Source organism: Fulmarus glacialis, unplaced genomic scaffold, assembly GCF_000690835.1.
Source record: "Fulmarus glacialis isolate BGI_N327 unplaced genomic scaffold, ASM69083v1 scaffold19802, whole genome shotgun sequence".
NCBI lineage: Eukaryota > Metazoa > Chordata > Aves > Procellariiformes > Procellariidae > Fulmarus > Fulmarus glacialis.
In genome coordinates this window covers 1-21,217 of record NW_009200007.1, presented here as the reverse complement: position 1 = coordinate 21,217, position 21,217 = coordinate 1, and the positions used below count along the sequence as shown (strand labels likewise).

The 21,217-nt window shown below is 34.1% G+C and overlaps 1 protein-coding gene across 1 annotated transcript in view; it reads left to right on the top strand.

Annotated features, from left to right (window-relative positions):
* LOC104073603 (dystrophin-like) overlaps positions 1–20,920 on the top strand; it is a gene marked incomplete at its 3' end in the record, with an annotated part of 62,710 nt that extends 41,790 nt beyond the window's left edge. Inside the window, exons 11-18 of the mRNA XM_009573446.1 lie at positions 6,847–7,026; positions 9,225–9,353; positions 10,924–11,094; positions 14,604–14,726; positions 16,202–16,339; positions 18,266–18,418; positions 19,343–19,525; positions 20,781–20,920. Coding sequence (XP_009571741.1) covers positions 6,847–7,026; positions 9,225–9,353; positions 10,924–11,094; positions 14,604–14,726; positions 16,202–16,339; positions 18,266–18,418; positions 19,343–19,525; positions 20,781–20,920 — 1,217 coding nt within the window. The remainder of the gene's footprint in view (positions 1–6,846; positions 7,027–9,224; positions 9,354–10,923; positions 11,095–14,603; positions 14,727–16,201; positions 16,340–18,265; positions 18,419–19,342; positions 19,526–20,780) is intronic.
* Between the last annotated feature and the right edge of the window lie 297 nt (positions 20,921–21,217).

Sequence of the window (21,217 nt, the reverse complement as noted above, 5' to 3'; positions counted from 1 at the left end):
TCTACATCAAACTGCGTATCTCTGTGTGATGTTAAGACTTAGTGCAGTATCATTCAATACTAGCTAATATAGTTTATATTCTGCATATGTAATAAAAATCCAATCAAAACATAAGCAAACCAAGCCATCGTTGTACACATATACTAAAATCTGTGCTTTAGAGGAAACTATGCCCATCATTATCCAAAGCTTCAAAATTTCAAATAATTATGTGCAGCCAGCAGCATTTTGGGTAAGTGTTCCTATATAATTTCAAAACAAAACAACAAAAAAACCCCTTAAACAGTATTGTTTATTTGTGTAAAAATTTACCACTTCTGCTTTGTTTAATATGAAGAATTCCTTAAACATTTTACCAGTTTCACCATGCATCATGGAAACAGTCATGAATAATACACAGGCAACCTTGCTACTGTTTTTTAAAGGCTGTGTGGATTAAAGGCACTGGAGTAAAATTTGGTTTGTGGTTTGGTTTTTTGTTTTTTGTTTTTTTTGTCTCTAACTGCCCCTTTCAAGTTTCTGAGCTTGATAAAATGTCTTTAGCCATGAAATACACTGATGATTTACAAAAAAGTAACAAGAAAAAGAAAGTTTACAAGTCTTTTGTGATCAGTTTCTAAGAATGACAATATTTTGAAAGTAGTATCCAAAAATACATAAAGATAACTTTTGCTATTATTATCTTACAATTACTGCTTTGACTATTGCTGCTTTGACTTTCAAATCAAAACCTCGATCCCTGAAAAACCCATTGCTGCTTGATATTCTCTCATTTTCACTTTCTGCCTTTCCTAATGTAAGGTCTGCGCAGTTCCTCTCGTTACTTTTGATTGATATCATGATCTTAACACTCATAATAAAGGACAAGTGTCAGAGTTTTAAGAGATGGATTAGACAATCATGTGGTTTTAACACCCCCGAACTAACCTGCCAGTTAATCAGTCCATTTACCCAGTCATGAAAATAAGAATCGTCTTTAGTGGTGTTAAACTACACAGTACAGTTCTACTGAAACAGAAATGTATGCTCTATGTTCCTGCATGCGTGTTCAGGAAAGTAAATCCAGATGTATATAGCTTCACAGCAGTTTAATTAGAAAGATTTGTCCTTAATATCATTTAATTGTTAGTTGTGAACCTTAATGCTTCAGAAGTTGCATAATTAGAACCTAAAGTCTGATGATCAGTGCAGTTACAGAGTGGGAAGTCCTTCTTATGTCTCACACTTGCTACAATGAATACAACATATTTTTATCTTATGACAATCAAAAAAGGTAACAAAAGCTAATTAAAATAAGAAATATTAACATGAAAAATATATTAAACAGGGGAACCACTCCACCTACTAATCTTAAAGAACTCCATTGAGTATTGTGAATTTTCACAAGGAATTGATACATAAAGGGTTGCAGAAAAAAATGCTAAAAAGCGTATTTTGGCTTCAAATCCTGCCCAAAGCCTTCACTGCAGTCCAACCTCATATAATACCTCAGCTCTTCTCCTTCAGTCAGTTCATCAGTAAAATAAGAATAAACAAACAATTTTGGATGAGAGCAACTGCCTGTTGTTGAAGTATGTACGTATTGAGCAAGTGGCTTTCAGAATTCCTTTATTAAGATTCTCTTTAGGAAATGTAAACCAATATTTACACTAATATAAGCAGACTTCTAATTTTGAGCAATCCAACAGATAGTATAGGTGGCAGATCCTAGCCTAATAAATGTAAGTATTTGCAGAAATTATGTGATGTGAGTATACTTTTTCCTAAAGAATCTGCTCCCACTGAGAGGCAGAAATTGCTGCATGTTATCCTGGACACTTTAAAATTCTTGTGAGGACTCATAAATAAGTACGATACTGATAATCCTATGTAGATTTCCATAAGGCATCATACAAAATCATACATCAATAATTCAGTCCCCAGAACCAGGGCCTCACAGCATCTGATTAATGTCACAGCTTTGGGCATTGGACTTCCCGGGTAAGTAGGCTGCTGAAGACGGGAACCGATCTAATGAAATGCACTGGGAGATGAATTAGGCCCAGCGGATTGCCGTTGTGAGGAAAGTCTGCAGAAAGACTAAGATGGAAAATGGAGGGGGAGAAAGGAGAACTCAATAGTGCAAATGAACTGAAAATTGGGAGTGTGTTGCTGTCAGTATAACTAAGCAGAGAGCTCATAATCTTTTTCCTTTACAGCACAAGGAAGCAGTTATTTTTTTTACTGCACTTATTTCTAATTCGTTTTCAGTACTCAAGACTTTTTAATAGTGAAAGGAACTCAGAGGGTTTCAGAGATAATTATAGAGGCTAGAATAAAAAAATCATACATGCGAACATTGTCTTCAAGATATAAACACCTAGAAATAAAAAGGAATGTCCATCTGGAGTAGGAAATTACATTAATGAAACACAGCATTAATCTGGACGTGAAGGGAAGTATGTTATTTGTTCATGTCTAGAATTTTTCTAAGGATGGAACAAAAACTTGGCTGAGTTATGTGAAATGAGATGGGCAATATACTGAAGACTGTAAATCCTGCCTTTTTACTCAGTAGAGACAAGCCAAATCTTTCCATTTGAATTCAGTTCTAATAGATAAGAAAAATGACATGCGGGTGGAAAGATAGTCATTAAACATTGTATATTAGAAATCCATTTATAATTAGAAGTCTGATTTTAGTGAACGTATTTATCACTGAAGACATTAACCATTGTGGGGTTTATTTGTCTTTTAATCAGGAACTGGCCCAATAAGAATTAAATAGCCAGGAAACCATGTTCTCAAAAAGGAAATGGCAGATGGTATTACCAGGAAAAGTCCTGTATCACTCCCTACCATCAGCAGTATGAGTCTGCCAGTGCTTTAATGTTATATTTTAGCACAGTGTATAATAGCAGTGAGTAGAAAGTTGACTTGAAGTACTTAGAATTACATTAGCTAACACATTTAGCAACATATTTCCTGTCAGTAAAATCAGTAAAAGAAAATGATCTAAAAATTGTGTCAACTGATTCATAGTCAGTGGCCAGAATGCAATAAAAATGAAAGATGTGCTGTGAATAAACAAATAAATATGTATAATCAGCCACTGAGAAGGCCATAATGCCAGCTTCTGATTAATTCTGTAATCCCACCCGTGAGAGCTGAGCCACCTAACTCATTTCTTCTGGAGATGTTCAAATTGCAAAGATTAGTTCCAAGAAATCCATGGTGTACAGGCAGTGTGGAGGCACATAGAACTTCTCTTCTATCATTCGTCGGTGTTGAATTTTTTTAATCTACCTATGTCAGTGACCAGCACAATTAAAATATTATCCTCTGTATTTAGTCACAACTCTGGTTTGTTTGAAAATACATCAGTAGTTCAATTTGATACACGGTAGGTTTATCATTATAAAGTATAGCTTGGAAACCCTCTGCAACCACGTCCTCAGAAAAAGCCATTCCTATGTAGCTTCTGTTTTCAAACATCATTTGTTCCTAGTTAATATTTCCTAATGTGAAGGAGGTTATGATTTTCGCTCCCTTATGAAACATTAAGTAAAAAAAAAAAAAACAACCAACAAAAACCAGTAGTATTTGTTAGTAAACTGAAAGATAAAGAGTGTGCCACAGTACAGTGAGGTCAGAGAACGAGCTGTGAATCCCACTCAAAGTTAGCTTCTTCCCAACTTCTAACGTGTTTATGTATTTTACTTATGTTACATAGTTTCATCCTGATAAACACACAAAATCAAAAAGTGTAAATTGCCTAGTCCTGGGAAGAATTTCACCACTTTATTTGTTAATGTTTCATATTGTACCCATTGTGGTGGTGTTTGGGATTTGGGGGTTTGTTTTTTCAAGGCTTCTGGTGTTTGAAATGTCATTCTTATACTTCTTAAATTACAGAGCTAACACTTTTGATTTTGTAGTTAAAATTCTGTATCTTTCTTACATATTTTCAAATAAACTGCACAGCTGAACTGCAATCTGATGTTAGGGCAACCAGAAGGGGGTTTAGATCCAGGAAGGTTGGGGTTTTTTTCCCTTAATTTTGAAACATGCGCTTCTATTCCCCAGGAACGTACAGGGAAAGGTGATGAGTGAAGGCCAATTCACTGAATATTGGAACTTGCTCTTCAAAAATTAGCAGATTTTGAAAGCCACTCCCTGAGTTTTAATGAAATAATCCTGGGACCATAACACTTTTTTTTAATCTGTTTTATATAGTGTTGTTAAGTTAATAACAGTCCTTTTGTCTTGTTAGTACAGAAAATTTACCAGTGCTATCTGTTATATTTCAATGGATGAAGTATATGTAGATTGTCACTGCCTAGTAATACTGAAGAGAGTATTCTGAATAATATAATGAAGAAATGTCAAATAAAAAAAAAAAGTGTTATAACTGAAAAAAAAAGTTGTTAGTTTACCTAGTATGCATTATATCATACAGAGGAGGTCCTAGCTGATAATGCAGTATGGAATCCCACTGTCTTTACGGACCCTGCTAGTTTTTAAACTGTATTCAGTGGGTCCAGGATTTTATACATAAGAACTTTGAACAATAGAGATTTGAAGTATTGCAGAAGATGGCTTTTTCACTTTGATGTTGTGTTGAAGGCCTCAATGTTTTTTTTTAAGAAGGTGGGGGGAAGTGTGATTGTTTACTTATCTCATTGGTTATTTATGTCCCTTAATTGCTAATACACAGGAGTGTTAATATTCATGTTGCCCAGAGGTGCACCTAGTATTTGGTTTATATTATTTCTTTACCTTGAAAGGAACAACTCCTGGGATCAGGCAAAGCGCTATTGCACTTTTTTTACACACTGGGAATTATACATCTGGCTTTTGGGTAGCAGTTTTATTTAACAGATATTTAATTATCTGATTCATCTGTTTGCATTTCTAGTTGGGCTTAATATTTATATATATAGCCCAAGACTAATCTGAGTTTTCATACATGTAAAATACAAAGGAAACGACAACCCATAGTAAATGTGCTTCAGAGATTCTTTTCCAAATGGAAGTAAATTGTTCAGAAAAGGTAATAAAGCTGATCAAAACTTTCCATCCTTAGTTGGAGGTAAATTATACTCTTTGTCTTATTCTTTTTTATGATGACATTTTGTACCTGCTGTGAAACAGATAAAATTGTATTAGAAGAAGGCATGTTTTTCCTTTAAACTGACTAGAATCTGTTGAAATTTGAAACTCTACATTTCAAATTCTGTAATTCTGTAGTTTATAGTTAATAATTTGCATTAATCATGTCTTGATTCTATTGCAAATCTTCTGTACTTGAGAAATTGGTAGAATGTGGAAAATTTCTCATATTTACATGAAATGCAAGTGTAAAACCTTTTCTGTGAAATAACATTATAAAATCAGATCATTAATTCTGTTAAGCATGGGAAGCGAGCAGCTGCTTTAAGCATAACATATGCCAAATAAGTTGGAGGTACTATTAAGATTGTATTGTACCAAAAAGTAATTTCTATACTGCCTTTATTGCAAACTGAAATTATTACTTTCCCTAACAACACGTTATCAACAAAATCATACTGATGTGTGACCATGAGAGGTTTGATGGCGTGGAGGTGATAAAGGTGTAGTTCTACTGTAGTAACAGTGTTGATCCTGAGAAGGAAGTATTGTGATTGTGGTTCGTTTAGAAGTGGTTTTTCTTTTAGTTTATTCAAGTTATCTGTGAGAAATCAATGTCTCTGGAGACTAGTCATTCTTACTTTTCTCCTAACTTACTTCTGTTTGTGTTCAGTTTGTATCACTTCATTTCTAGTTGGAGCTTTATTATATAAGCAGAGATCATATATGCTTGGATCATTGCTATCAGGTGCCACGGAGCTCAGATAATTTTTTCTCATAAAACTGGTTATGTGTGGTATTAGGTGTAAGGAATTTGTGCCTCTCCCTTAGTATTCACCAAGATTGTTATACTCTGCATTGTGTCATCTCAGTGTTTAGTATTAAATTCCTGCTTTTTTACATGTTGTCTAAATATGTTGGGGTTTGCTCCTTTTGTTATACTTCTTGTGTGTTGAAACAAATATTAAGAAATGAATAATGAGTAAATTATGTGACCTTACATAGAATTTAAATCTACTTAGATAAACTAAGATAATAGTGGGAGGAGATGCTGGAAATTTGATCCTGTAGCATTGCATATGTATTTCAATCATTCAAGCTTAGAGGTGCTATGGATAATAGCTTATTTTAGTATTTTAGTTCACAGAGTGAAATCCTAAATGAATTGAATGAAAAGATGCATTTCTACAGTTAGGAAACAGGAAACCTAACAGGAGAGAAGCACATGGTTTCTGCTGAAAAAGATTGCATTGAAAAATATTAAAGGAATATTAAAGTATTTGACGAGAGTATTTTCAGTGGAGTTCTCTAAGGCTTAAGGTGTTATCATGATGTATTATTACTGTCCCATTTATTATGTAAGCTTTATGTGCTATTTGATAACTATGCCATTTTATTATGTGCAAATTAACTTTAAACATCTCAATATAAATATAGTAAAATGTGAATTCTTGTTTAGTATTTAAATATTAAAACTATATTTTGAACACTGGAATGAGAGACAATTCACACTTTTTAAAATGAAACTATTAGTAAAAATGATTATGAGAATATGAAGAACATTTACAATTTTATCAGAGCTAAAGAGGAACAATTTACTTTTTACTTACTGCTCTTCACAGAACACTTTCCCTCCCTATAGGAAGCAAGAGAGTGTGTCCTAGTATGAACTTACTGGCTGTTTTAATATTTGATGTTCTTAGTGTGGAGAATTTCTAATTTCCTAAACTTTTATTTTTTATTCTGCTCATGTAGGCAACACGGAAGGAGATTGAGAAACGCCAGGTCCATCTTAAGAGCATCAGTGATTTAGGAGAGAATTTGAAGACAGTGCTGAAAGGAAAGGAAAGTCTAGTGGAGGATAAACTTAGCCTCCTGAACAGTAATTGGATAGCAGTAACTTCACGTGCTGAGGAATGGTTCAATCTGTTACTGGTAAGGAAAATGTATTTGTTCACATAGAGGAAATGTTGGTGCCCAGTCGTAGGTGCTCAGCCTTATAGGAGTGCTTTTCCTGGTGCCCTGGACTACGCTTGTTGAATACATAGGTACACAGACAATCAGATTGATTGTTGTTTAGTACATTGTGTATATTTTAAGAATCTGACTGTTTACAGAGTGATGGATTTGTGGAGTCTTGACTGTTAACGCTTCCCGTTCCTGTCTGCCTCAGTAGTTCCTGGACTATTTATTTTTTTCCTAATGAATGTCACCATCCCTGGAGGTATTTAAAAGACGTGTAGATGAGGTGCTTAGGGACATGGTTTAATGGGCGTGGTGGTGTTGGGTTGACGGTTGGACTTGATGATCTTAGAGGTCTTTTCCAACCTTAATGATTCTATGATTCTATGATTCTATGAATGAAATAAAGTTTCTCCCCAAGCACTTAGCCTACTTGAATATGAATCAAGTGAAAGAACTAGTTAAATAAGTTGAATCTCTTGGTATTGATACCAACAGCCTCATCTGCTTTTGGCTACATTAGCATTTCTGTTTGGAAGAGTAGTACAGGTGGGAAGTAAGTCCCCGCTTGCGTGTTGGTTTGGTCCACAGGGTAGCTTTGCTGTGTGAGAACTAGGTTCATTTCAGAGGCAACTAAATCAGAAGCTCAAGGTGCACACCTAATGTGCTCAAGGACTATGATTTGGTCTTTCAGAACTGCATGATGTACATGTTTTGTGGTGCCTGTTTTGGTAAGGATACTTAGTTAAGGGCACCAGATTAAGCTTAGTCCAAAGTAAATTCCCTAAATCATTTAATTCAGATTCAGGAGCCCCAGCCCCAGCTACTTCGAACTGCTGATAGTCACATAACTATATTCTCTCTTAAAATTAATTCTGCTATGAAGAGATGACAGCTTGAACCCTTAAACACAGAAGAGTCTTAACCATTTGACTGCCAGAATGCTTTGGGAAATCTTGTATGCTCTTTCTGGTGCTGAGAGAATGGGAACGCAGTTTCAACCCAGAGAAACTGAAGTGGTTCTCAAGGGTGTGTTAGCCTTTATCATGACTTTTCAGAGCTTGATGTATTAGAGGTCCACTAGAGTCTGTGTGGCTACCTTACGAATATTTCTGCGATGGATATACAGCATCACTACAGGGCTTCTTCAGCTGTATGCAGTATACAAGTGCAAGCACCTGGTTGTGCCTATTTTATTCGGAAAAATTAAGCATTTCATTCAATATGATGTAGGTGCTCAGCTTCAATGGGGAACTGATTATAAGAAACATATAATGGAGTTTATAGACTGGTATGGTTATGTATTCCTCTACTTTCTCTCTGCTTTGGATTCTACAGTTACTGTGTAAAATGAACAAGTTTAATTTCATAATGTATGCACGTTTGCCACAGTTGGCAAACTTGTAAACACAGACAGAATATGGATATTTTAGTAGTGTACCAGTGGTAACCACCACAACATGTCTTTGAGCTGTTCCTCTTGGCCATAAAAAGTATTACTTACTTAGTATTATGCCAAATTACACATGGTTTGCCTGGAGTTTTGAGGTGGATATGCGTAGACCTCATTCTAGTGAGCTCACCAAAAAAGACAAAAGGTTTTTAAATTAAGGAGGGGAAAAAAAAAAAAAGATTTGTCAGAATATCAACTAGCATAGCTTTTTAAAAAGCAGAGTCTCAAAGCCTAGAAGTTAGGTGAAATGCAAATAGAAGTTTTATATGTAAGCATTCTTGATTGTGACTTTGCAAGTGCATCCTTGTTTCCACCTTAGTTTCAATCAACTTAGAGGCTTTCCAAAATGAGTTCTGTACCTGGTTCTTGGGAAACTCTTCTTTCCACTTCCAGTAGGTCTGGCTGTCAGCTTCCTGTTCCTCTCAGCAGCCCAGCTGAGCTGCAGACACCTGCATCTTGCTGCGACTCTATCACCCTCCTGCCTGTCACTTTGGAAGCTTCTCTCTCTCCTAGAATATCTTTTTAAAGAAACATAATAGATAAAGTGAGAGCAAACAAACAACAGATTCTATCCTTCACAAAACAAGCAGTTACTGTATAAAATAAACAAGTTTAATTTCATAATGTATGCATGTTTGCCACAGTTGACATAATTATGGCTATTATTTCAGTTCTGATTACTTTTTTTGTATGCAGTATTTACCTTTTCCACATACAGGAATATCAAAAGCACATGGAGGCTTTTGATCAGAATGTAGCTAATGTCACAACTTGGATGTATCGCGCTGAAATACTGTTGGATGAATCTGATAAACAAAAGCCCCACCAAAAAGAGGAAATTCTTAAGGTAAAAAAATGCGATTTTCTGGAAAGCATTAATTTTATTCTAAAAAGGAATGTGTCAAAACTAGCATATTTTGAAAGGTATCACAAACTGATTAACATTCTTTTTTCTGTGATAAAGCTACCCTCTGGCAGCTTGTAGATTACTTAATAAATTTGCACTGCATTGCGAAAGTTAAATCCCCGCAGAAATAAAACCAGATATGTTATCGTAAGTCTTGGGGACTTCCTGGTGAGTAGAACAGCAACTTATTACACCTGTACTTGCTGGAAAATACTCCTTAAGCACATCTGGTTGAACAAAATCCTTTTTTTCCGTATTCATTTTTAATTGCTTTTCTGTTTTTTTCTGTGATACTTTTCTGATATCTATGGTATCTGCGTTTGATATCTCTGTCATATGATTGTTTTAATTCTATAAACGCTGTTTGCGTTGATGCCAGACCAACACCACAGACAAGAATATTATATGGTGAATTAGCTGTATAATCATGGTTTAGTGTATTGATTAGAAGGTTTTATTTGGCCCATTGCATTATTTGACCAACTGATGAAAAATTAACTTGCAAGATAGATGTGAATTTGAAAGTATCTCATTTATAATAACTTCTTTATTAAGATTAAACAACTTCAAATTATTACCTATATGGATTTTACTTTTCTTCTGAAATCAGAAGTTTTACTTTGTATGGAATTTCATGGTCAGTACCTACTATCTGAAGAACAGGTTGCAAATCAAAATCAGAATTGTTTTGCTGGCACTAACATTTATTAAAGCAAAACTTTACAAATTCCAAGGCAGAGCATAAATAAATGCCTCATTGATCTCAGCAAGATTACACAACAGACTTTTGTAGCTGAATGAACAATTTTGCCACCACCAGGTACAAAGTGCAATTATCTTTGCCATCAATACAGGTGTATCTATTTGTGTTGCACAAAGGCATTTCATACAGACAGTGAAATGTAATTCTTAATGCCCAACTGTGTTTATGATTCCTGAATGCCTGGCTATCTTTTTTGGCCTCTGCCCATGCTGGGACCTACTGTTAAGATTACTATTGCAGAGGAAGAAGGCATTTGCCCTCCGTTTTTTGTAACTTGTGATAGATTTATAGAAAAATTTCCCACTGGTTTTCATCTGGTCACTTTCCCTGCCTCAATTACGGGTGTGAACAGTAATGAAAGCAACAACTATACATCCAGTTCCATAATACATGAATTAGTAGCTCTTCTTAGCTTTAGGAATATAAAATAATTTAGCATATCCTGAAATATGCTGAAGATTGTATTATTGCAGATAAGAACCTGCCTAGAAATAATGTTCACCATTAATTTCCTCTAGGAGATATTAAAACAGACATGTAGTTTTTTCCTGCTATAAATTTGAAGGATACGAGTGGGAATGTTATCAAATTTATTTCTACTGGATTTACACACTCATGCATAATTATCTGAATTTGCTTTGTGGTTTTGCTCCCTATTCCTTTGCACACTCTCTCTCTCTCTCTCTCTTTCTCTCTCTTTGCATTTATTACTAACTTCAAGCCCTGTCTCTTGCTCACGGACTGTAGCGCTTAAAGGCTGAGCTGAATGATATGCATCCAAAGGTGGACTCTGTGCGTGACCAGGCAGTAGACTTGATGACAAACCGTGGAGATCACTGCAGGAAAATAATAGAGCCTAAACTGTCAGAGCTCAACCAGCGATTTGCAACTATTTCGCAAAGAATTAGGAGTGGAAAGGTAGGAGGACTCGCTTCCATATGGAGATGCATACAAAATGGTATTTCTATAAGGTGCGCAGTTACAGCTACATAGCAGGCTGCAGTTTCTCCAAAAACTAAGCTTTTAAAGGGAAAAAATGTAGATCCTAAGAATATTTTTCTTTTTAAAGTGTGAAGGTTTGGGGGTTTTGGCATTAAGGTCTTTTTTCACTGTTTCACAATTAGAAGTCTTTGCTGACTTTATATGAAAGTAACAATTATTATTTCATTAACTTATAAAGATTGAGCAACACCTGGGAATCAGTAAGATTCTTAACCTTCTCAAAGTATGAGTAGCCTTTTTTTTATATAGATTCAATTTTGGGGGCTAATTTTTCATTAAATGCACCCAGTCTTTTCCTATGAGGCTGTGACTCACCAAGGTTGGAGATATAGATAGATAGATAGATATACACAGATTGTATCAATTATACTTCAGCTACTCATCTGTACAACTAATTTGACTACTGAATCTGAATTCAATATGGATTAGGTAATTTTCAGTTGTGACTTCTGAACTGGAATGAGGGAGGGCGTAAGCCACCTATTTTCTCCATTGTATTTGCTGCCTTTATTGCTGAGAGCTATTCGGCAGATTAAAGCAGGCAGTCATACATGTTGGTATATAGGATAATAGGAATGCATGGATCCTGATCTTAAATTTTTTGCTGGCTAGTGTAATACCCTGTGTAACCAGCACGTTTTTTGTGGATATTTGAGTTTATTTAGGTTTCATTTCTGGAACAGAAAAGTGTATGTCCTATGAATAAAGGTCATCTTTTTTTTTTCGTTGGCCATCAGTAGTACTTCAGCTGTTCCAGAGTGCTTCTCACTTACTTCTTACAGAAGTACAAACTGTAGACAGAGAACATTTTGCCACAAAGCCCAAACAACTGTGTTGTGTGACAATTTTGTTCTGAACATCTGCTATCTGCAGTCTGATTTCCGTCTCAGTTTTACCTTGCACTTCCACAATGCTGGAAGCATACAGGGCTGATGCAGCTTTTGATAGGCTGCATTTCAATTGTGTGAAATTATTGCTTGTCTTAGGAAACAATGGGACTGCCTGTAGATGGTTTATCATGGGTTAACTCTTTGCATTGCATGTTGTGGGCTCACTCAAAGAAGGGGGAAAAGATGCTTATCAAGATGAAGTGTCTTCAGAACACCGCCTGCAAATGTCTTCCACCTGGCAACCTTCTCTCTCAGGTGTTCTCCCATTTATTGTTGTATAGGCAAGATGAGCTAGAATGGCAGCACCTTACTAAGCTTTATACATGATGTACCTAGCAAGATGAGAGGAATAACTACAGCACATAATTTTAACAGTAAATTAGAATTTAGGGGACCTTTTCCAGGATCTTTGGGAAAGGACAGCTAGGGTATGATCCACAAAGGATATCTATAGTTACAGGTATTGCAGAAGATAGAGAGTCAAAAGCTTGTCTGAATTCTTGGTGGTTCTACTGACTTGCTGTATGTATTTGGATAAAGGACTAAATTGCTGGGTGCCTCGTTTTGTCTACCTGTATAATGTAAGTGACTGCACTTCCCTTGGTCATGATTTCAGCTTCATCAGCTGAAAAATTATTATTCTTACAGGGTGATATTATGCTTCCTAAGTGTTTCTTTTTTTTCATATTTAGGTAAAATTATTCACTTGGTGAGTAACAGATTAAAAAATCAATTCAAGAGGATAGTAAGCTCTCATAATCTATTTTCAATCAATTCTCATCTGTTTTCAAATTAGCTATATTTTTTCAAATACTAACTATTATCAGTACAACAGTGAAGTAAATAAGAAATGACCTGTGAAGTCAGTAAATGGTAGTATGTAATTGTTGTGTCCTTAATTAACAAAATGATCATAGTGTACTAAAATGAGATTTAACATTTTCAAGTGGTCTTTGAACCTCATTCAATTGTTGGAATTTAATTTAGTATTTTTCCTTCCATTTTCCTTTTTGTTGTTGTTTTCAGCATTTGTTAGAGATTAGTAATTTTATTTTCCAGTTTTAGTAGTTAATTTGTCTTTTAGTGAGAATTAAATACTTTTGAAGACTTCCTTCAGAGCATTTGAGAATAAATTACTGTGTAGTTTGCTATTGTTTCTACCTCAGCTGAAGTGCTTGCTGAGTGTAATTCTGAGCTTCTTGATGAAAATTTGCAACACAGTATTATTGTCTATAAATATTGTACATTATTACATTTCCATTAGTGTTCCATAAGTGTGCAAAATCTTTGTCATTAAAACAATCAACCAGATACAATTAAGGCATTTTTACCCTAATTCTCCCAGGTCATCAGTGGAACAGCTGAGAATAAATGATGACCAGTCTCTCTTGTTTTAGCTGATTAACTTTGATTGTTATCATCTTCATTACAAACTTTTGCTTTATAATAAATACCAGTTGTACTGGAGGAAAGAATGAAAGAGAACTGATTAGAATATAATGTGCTTATGTCTTTAGCAAGAAGACAGTTGTATGTCCAAGAGTTCCTCTCTTCCAAGAGAACATCGTAAAGCATTAATTACCTTCAAATCTAAATTTTATGGAAGAATCATCAAGAATTTGTGGCTTGTTCTTGCATTTAAAGCTTTGAAAGAAGAAAGCTTTTTCTGTTGATCCTTTGCAATGCACTTAGTAAATATATTGCCTATTGTAGATTAAACTATCCACTGGCACTTGGGTATCAGGTAGATAAAGGGCAGTGTATTATTGTTAATAAGTGGCGCTTGTTTTAGAGTTTAAAACTGAACACTAACCTAAAGCATCATAATTATACTGTGATTCATTTTGGAGGAATCGTGTCTATTTTGTTTGGTCGAGGGTTTTTTGGTCCTGCATTTTTGTTGAGGCTTTTTTGAAACACAAGCTCTTTTAGTGAAGATTTGTTGTTTTTTTTTAATATGTTACAAAATATTGTTAGGGGAATATTTTATACAAAGATTATCTATCTTTTGTTTTGTATAATTCACCTGCATTTTTGCTATTCTTTGCGAGAGAGCAATGATTTCAAAACACTGAAACAAATCATCCTGAAATTTTTCTCAATTGGTAGTAGTAGGTGGTTTTTCATCTGAATGGATTGCTTGTTGCTGTGTGAGTAATTTCTGACAAACCAGATTTAGGCAAGTAGTGTCAACATTTAATTTTTCAGACAAATCGTTATGTTACACTGTTTATCTGAACCTGTTCTTACACACAAATGTGAGAATATCTTTTTTTTTTTTTATTTAATTTTCACTCACCATAGAATTCTTATGTTTTCTTGTATGGACATTCTACAGTACTGTTAAATACTTAACTTTACCTGTATCTTCAGGTACTTTGAGTTGTATGATGTAGATATTTTTCCACATGATGGGAAGTCTACCATTGTTTTAGCAATAGGGGGTAGAACAGGTGTCTCTTTTCATTTATGTTTCTAATAAAACTATTAAGTATGTGATTTAAATAAATAATCTTTGTATTTCTCCCATTTTAGCCCTTCATTCCTTTGAAGGAATTGGAGCAATTTGACTTCGATATACAAAAATTGCTTGAACCACTGGAGGTTGAAATTCAGCAGGGGGTGAATCTGAAAGAGGAGGACTTCAATAAAGATATGGTAATTTAGTTGAAATGGAAGTCTGAGTGAAGTAGGCAGGGAGATGAAAAAACCTAAGTGAAAATTAGAAACTTCCATATTTGCATTAGGATCTTTAGATATTACTTGGACAAAATTTTACTGTGCTAATGCATTATAAAATCAAAAGTCCCAAGTTAGCATTAACTAAAAGTTTTAGTGATAAGTTAATTGTTAGTTTATAACAAAAACATTTTTCCACCCTTGTGAAAACACTAAGCAAAACAAGAATATTATCTACAGGTCCTATACTAGTACCAGCAATATTACAGAATAGGGAATGAATATTAAAATCTCTGTGGCAGTATAAAGACCAAGAAAACTCAGAATGTTGTATCTGAATGGGCAATATAGTAAAAGAAGACATTCACTAAAAACAAATGCTAGGCTATGATCATTGAATGAAATGCCACTTGCCAATTAGTTCTTTACGGATCCGATTTGACCATTTACTGTAAATAGGTTTTGTGGCTGTGATAAGCTTTATTAGTCATGTTTGCTCTTTGCAAGTAGTAAAACCGTTTATGCATGGGGGGGAAGGAAGGAGTAAAATACTGCTGTGTTTTGCTACTGTTGCCACTGTGGTGTGTTTTCTCCAGAGTGATTTTCAGAGGGATGACATTTCTCGGCTGGGCAATAATAGAGATTCATCTTTAGGACCCTCTCTTTGTAAATCCTCAGCAAGATCAAATATATATTTCTTTACAAGCAATATTCTTTTCCTTTTAAGGAATTCTTCAAAGATAACTATTTTATATCAATGCTGAAAGGAATCTTTACAGGACCTTTTTTTTTTTTTTCTTTTTTTTTTAATGCAGGAAAATTAAAATTTAAGGCAGTATGTACTGCAGTGGTAAATTCTAAGTGGATCAAGTTTAACAGGGCAGTTTCCACTACTTGAGCATATTTTGTTCCCTTTCTTTACATAAAATGTTTACTGTGATTCAAGAGATACGCTCCCAGAAGGTGTGACATATATTCAACTTCTGTGTTAAAAGTACTTAGTGGTATCATTTTCCCTGCCGGAATAGCTGTGTTGCATTGTGATGATGCATGAAATGGTCAGGAATTACATGGCCTCCTAGCATATTGGCAATTTCAGTGACTACTGACAGTGATTTTGAATATTTTAGATATTTCTATTCTCTTTGTTTTAAAGTAAAATATATTTTATCTTTTTGCCTTTAATGTTTTCATCCTGTTATCTTGGATGCTGCGTAAAATCTAATATCAAACATCTATAGGTTTTCAAGTGCTGTTTTACTTGTACCCCTCAAGCGTCTACATGTGTTGTAGAAAGCAAATAAAAGCTATTTGGTCTTGAGTATAGAACTGCAAGTAGCTGTTACGTGATTACCTTAGCAGAGGAAGCGTAGTTTTTGTATATCTGTATCTCCTAGTACTTAAGCAATAATTAGATTAAAATGCTTATTATACTTGTTATTTTTTTAAATCAGAGTGAAGACGATGAGAGTACAGTGAAAGAATTGCTGCAAAGGGGTGACACACTTCAAAAGAGAATCACAGATGAGAGAAAACGGGAGGAAATAAAGATAAAACAGCAGCTGTTGCAGACTAAACATAATGCTCTCAAGGTATAGGAGCTACAAGTATAAGCACATGCTACTAAAACCATTTTTTCTTCATTTCAGGGCATTGTTCTGTTAAATTAAGTGAGTCTTCATTACTATTTAGAGATAAGTAATTTAAAACTATTTGGCTATAAACATATATTTTCTTATATACTTCTCTTGATGCCTTGGAAAGGACACTTTAAATCTCCAGCTTAACAAATACTCTTTTGTCCTCAGTGTTACAACCGTGTGATTGCCAGTTGGACTACAATGCTTTCTTTGATAATCATTCCTTTTTTTAACACGTTTTGCGTGTTTTACGTTTCTCCAACAGCAGTCAAGACCTTAGTTAGAATCAGTTCTCACAAACGTATATTTTCAGTTGTAGAACATATTTCTCGCAATGAGTAAGTTGTTTGATCCTTTAGTAAAAGATTTACATGCTATGCTCTTTTAGTGGGAAAAGTGGCTTCAGCCTCTTTAAAATAGGGTACGTGGTAGTACCAATAGACCTAGCAGCTAAGAGACTGAAAACCAGTCACGTATCAAAATTCTGTGTTACCTCACTCCTGGAGGTATAACTGTATGATACTGTTCCTAGAAACATCCACAGTGAGACCTATTTGGACAAGCTAATAGTCATAATTGGGAGTGTTGTCTTTCCAGGGGAAAATAAAAGTAAGGAAGGAAAAAATCTTACAGTTGGAAAGTCACCTTGGTCACCTACCTCGAGCTGTAGGCTCTGGCTAGTACAGAAGAATTTTTCATCTTATTGGCAAACAGGATTTTTCTTTCTTTTGAAAATTTTCACGAAGTTGTTCTTGGCTTGGGGAACATGGCATGGTTACATTTTATTATTACTTATTTTTAAGCAGCATCTTTCCTCTCCTGTGGTTTTCATTCTAATTTTTACAGTTTTGCAGATGTGTGAATTCAGTAAAAGAATAGCTGGCATATACCATTATTTTGTCCACATTTAAAAGAAACTTGAAATCTATTTGGTGTGTCTTTGACTGTTCTGAGTTAAATGGAAGTAATTTGTAATTTTTATGGAGGAGAAACAAGAAAAGTGTTTCTAGAACTATGCTATTGACCAGATCCTACTGGCTGTTTTTATGGAATAGAGTGATTGATTTTTCCTTTGGGTGACTTAGTTAAGGCATTCAACCTTGTCAAATAAAATTCAAGAATGATTGAGGTAAATTCATCCGAGTATTTTTATATAAAATGTACCAGTAATTTTTTAATTTACTTCTTAATATGAAGTTATAATAGTGAAAATATTTCTTAATTCTGTGTGAGTGAAGTTAAACAGTTAAAGCAAATGCAGAGTATATTTAATAATATTTACATGAAATAAAATAACATTTTTTAACTTCCTGTTAAAGAGAAGTTTTAATACTTTTATAAAGCTGAGTCACAAACATAAGTAATTTGTTATGTAAATGGTATTTAATTTAGAAAAAGAAAACCTGTCTTTGCATACATTTCTGCATTGAAATGATTTTCTTTTGAATAACTACAGAGTTTGCATGCAGGCTAGAATTTCACAGGAGACCACAAAACACAGGAAGCTCACTTATGGCTAGATACTAAGTGGGCTGTGTTTCCATCAGTCCAGTAAGTATTCTGAGCGGAAGTGTTTTATATAAAATATTGACATTCATGTAAGAGTCTTAACTTCTCTGAATATTGGTGACTGTCTCAGTGGTTTATTCAACATGTGAACAACCCTGAATTAGGTAGCCTCCTTTAAAAGAAAAAATAATCTGTTAAATTGAAGAAAATATGCTGCGTTCAGATACTTATATACTTGGTTTAAATATCAGCATTTAATTAAAACAAATAGTGGCCTTGTGCACTTTTTTCCCTTCAGTGTGCACACATGTCAATTCATATTTTATAAGCCTTTAATTCATATTCTAATAATGTCTGCACTGTGAACAGGACTTGAGATCTCAAAGAAGAAAAAAGGCTTTAGAGATTTCTCATCAATGGTATCAGTACAAGAGGCAGGCTGATGACCTAATGACATGGCTGGATGACATTGAGAAAAAGTTAGCCAGTCTACCAGACCACAAAGATGAGCAGAAGCTAAAGGTAATGTTGTTTTGGGATGGCAATGGTAGATCTTTTTGAGTAATAATTTATCAAATTAACAAACAGCAAATGCAACAGATTTTCAAATAGGTACAGAAAATTATCAGTTCAGTTCTTTATTTCTATTTATAGCAAAACAAACCATAATTATCTGTGTTCAAACTGACATTTCTTTGTTGTACTATATCTTTTATTTGTTTGTTATACAGAATGTTACATAAATAATTTGAAACATACTAAATAAAATTTTTTGTCGATAATATGGAAAGTGTGCAATGTATTAAGAAACATCAAATGTTTTCTAGTAAAAATGGTAATTGATTTTATGTATCTTTGTTCCAGATGAACAAATGACTTACCGATATATGGATGACCTCTATCTCATGTTAGCACATTCATTTTCATCAGAACATATTCATATGTCACTGTCAAACTCTATAGATTTATTTACATAATGTCAAAGGTTTTCCTAGTTTATTTTGCATCGTCTTTCTTTGCTTCATTCTCTGTTGAGTTTCCCACAGAGTAAAATAGGAGTTAAGTAATATATTAAAGTCAATATATTTGCAAGCTGTCCAAAAACTATTTGTCCTGAATATGCTGGCCCTTATTGAGAAAAGAATATCTCCAATTGCCCATCACAGTGTACTAGCAAGAATCTGGAAGTGGAAACTGTTGGCCTTCGCTAACTAGTTTCCAGTGTGTACTAGTTGTTAGTATCTCTACAGCCGATCTCCAAGAAGGTTCTTCAACTTCAGTTATTTTTGTTTTGTTTAAATGTAAAATAAGACATAAAATAGCTGTAAATTTTAATTGTAACAATAAAATGGAAATGGAATTTCTGACAGAAGTATTTTGCTACTTTTAAGTTGATTGATCTAGTTAGCTAACTGTCCTGGGCCCTGTATTGGTTTTGCTCACTAGGAGATTGATGGAGAATTGGAGAAGAAGAAGGAAGATCTGAATGCGGTGCACAGGCAGGCTGAACGCTTGTCTAAGGATGGGGCTGCAAAAGCAGTGGAGCCAACCCTGATACAGCTCAGCAAGCGCTGGCGAGATTTTGAGAGCAAATTTGCTCAGTTTCGAAGACTCAACTATGCACAAATTGTGAGTTGTTACTGGCAAACCCATATGTTTGCAACTGCTACTACTAACAGCATCCTACTAACAATGAGAGCTTCAGGGTCAGTGTCAACTCTTCAGATATTAATAAGAAAAACCCTATTGTCTGCAAGTGGCGGAATCTTTATATTCTAATACAATAGTTCTCTGCTTTGGTCTTAAAATTGCCCTTAAGTTAAATCAGCCAATTACAAAAAACTCAGCAATGAAAAATTCATGTTTATTTCTGTTGCTTCATTATTTTTCCATAACATTTTCCAGTTTAAAAATGTCAGTTTGCCATGCATCTAGTTTGTTCAGTGAACGTGTAAATCAGAAAAATTGTCTTCTTCAAACTACCCATCCCATGCCAATTTTTATTGTTTTTTTATTTGTCCATAATATGTTATACTCACTTTAGGAAGAGATTAAAAAAAAAATCTTATCACACTATATATATATGGCCTCTTCTTCACATGCTTGAATTCTCAAAGGAGTTTTTGCAAGAAAGTGTACTTTTAAATTTGACAGGATGAAAGCATAATTTTATGAATCAACTTTGTGTCTTCTGATTTTGAGTTGTTTAGTTGTATACAAAATATAATTTTTCTTACTGGTTTATACATGCTGCAATAACTGGATAAATAAAAGGGAAATAAACTGTCACTACTCCAGGTTTATGACCAAAATAGGTATTAGGTATTACCCATTTGGAAGATTACCAGAGATTGGTTTTGCATTTACATGGAAGTTTTTCCTTGCCATTCCTACTACTCTGCTCACTGTCATCTGGCCTTTTGATTTTATATGAAGAAAGATAAGATTTGTTCTCAAGGAAGTTGTTGAATTATGTGCTTTTCTGTAATCTTAAAAGTGCTAGTGGTAAAGGGGTGTTTCAAAAAAATATAATTTTATTTATTTATTTTTAAATGCACCTAGATTGCAGAGGGACCATACTGACAGGATAATGAAAATTTAAATACATGAAGTGTTATTTATAATTGATATATGGTTGACTATGTTTTAAAAAAAGAAAAAGAAGTTCCAAAAATCAGCAATAATGTATAACCTTTTGGTCAATACAGTTCTCTATTTAATGTACTGTGTATTGTGTATTTGTAACTTTTCTATTATTAAGTTACATAATGTATATATAAAAATAATAATTGGGATAGCTATGCAGTTAATGGAAACAATCAGAGAAACATTAACTTTGGTTTGTATGTTATTAAATCTTGTTCCATCTGATTACTCTTTTCAGATTACTATGGTTTATACTAAACTTGATGGATGTAATCAGTTGCAAATTGTTTATATTGGCATGGAGCTAGAGCAGGCTTCACTTCGTCTTGTAAATGAGTCTTTTCTTACAATGAATATATTTGTTCCTTTGATAAGCAAGTGAGAAATAAGAATGCACATGCAATTTATATAAAAACTTTCTGCTGTCAATGTGCTTTTTATGTCACCCACCACCTACCATGACAGAAGATGAGTGTATCCATTATAAAATTTTACTAGCAAATCAATAAAACTATATATTAGCATATTTTTCTTTGAAATATGTAGGGTAGATAACAGCAGCACATGTGCTTTTGAACTGGTCAAAGGAATACAGTCATTGACTTTTTAAAGCCATGTTACAATTACATGTATTTTTATTGTTAAAATATATTTTTAATATAATATTTATATTCT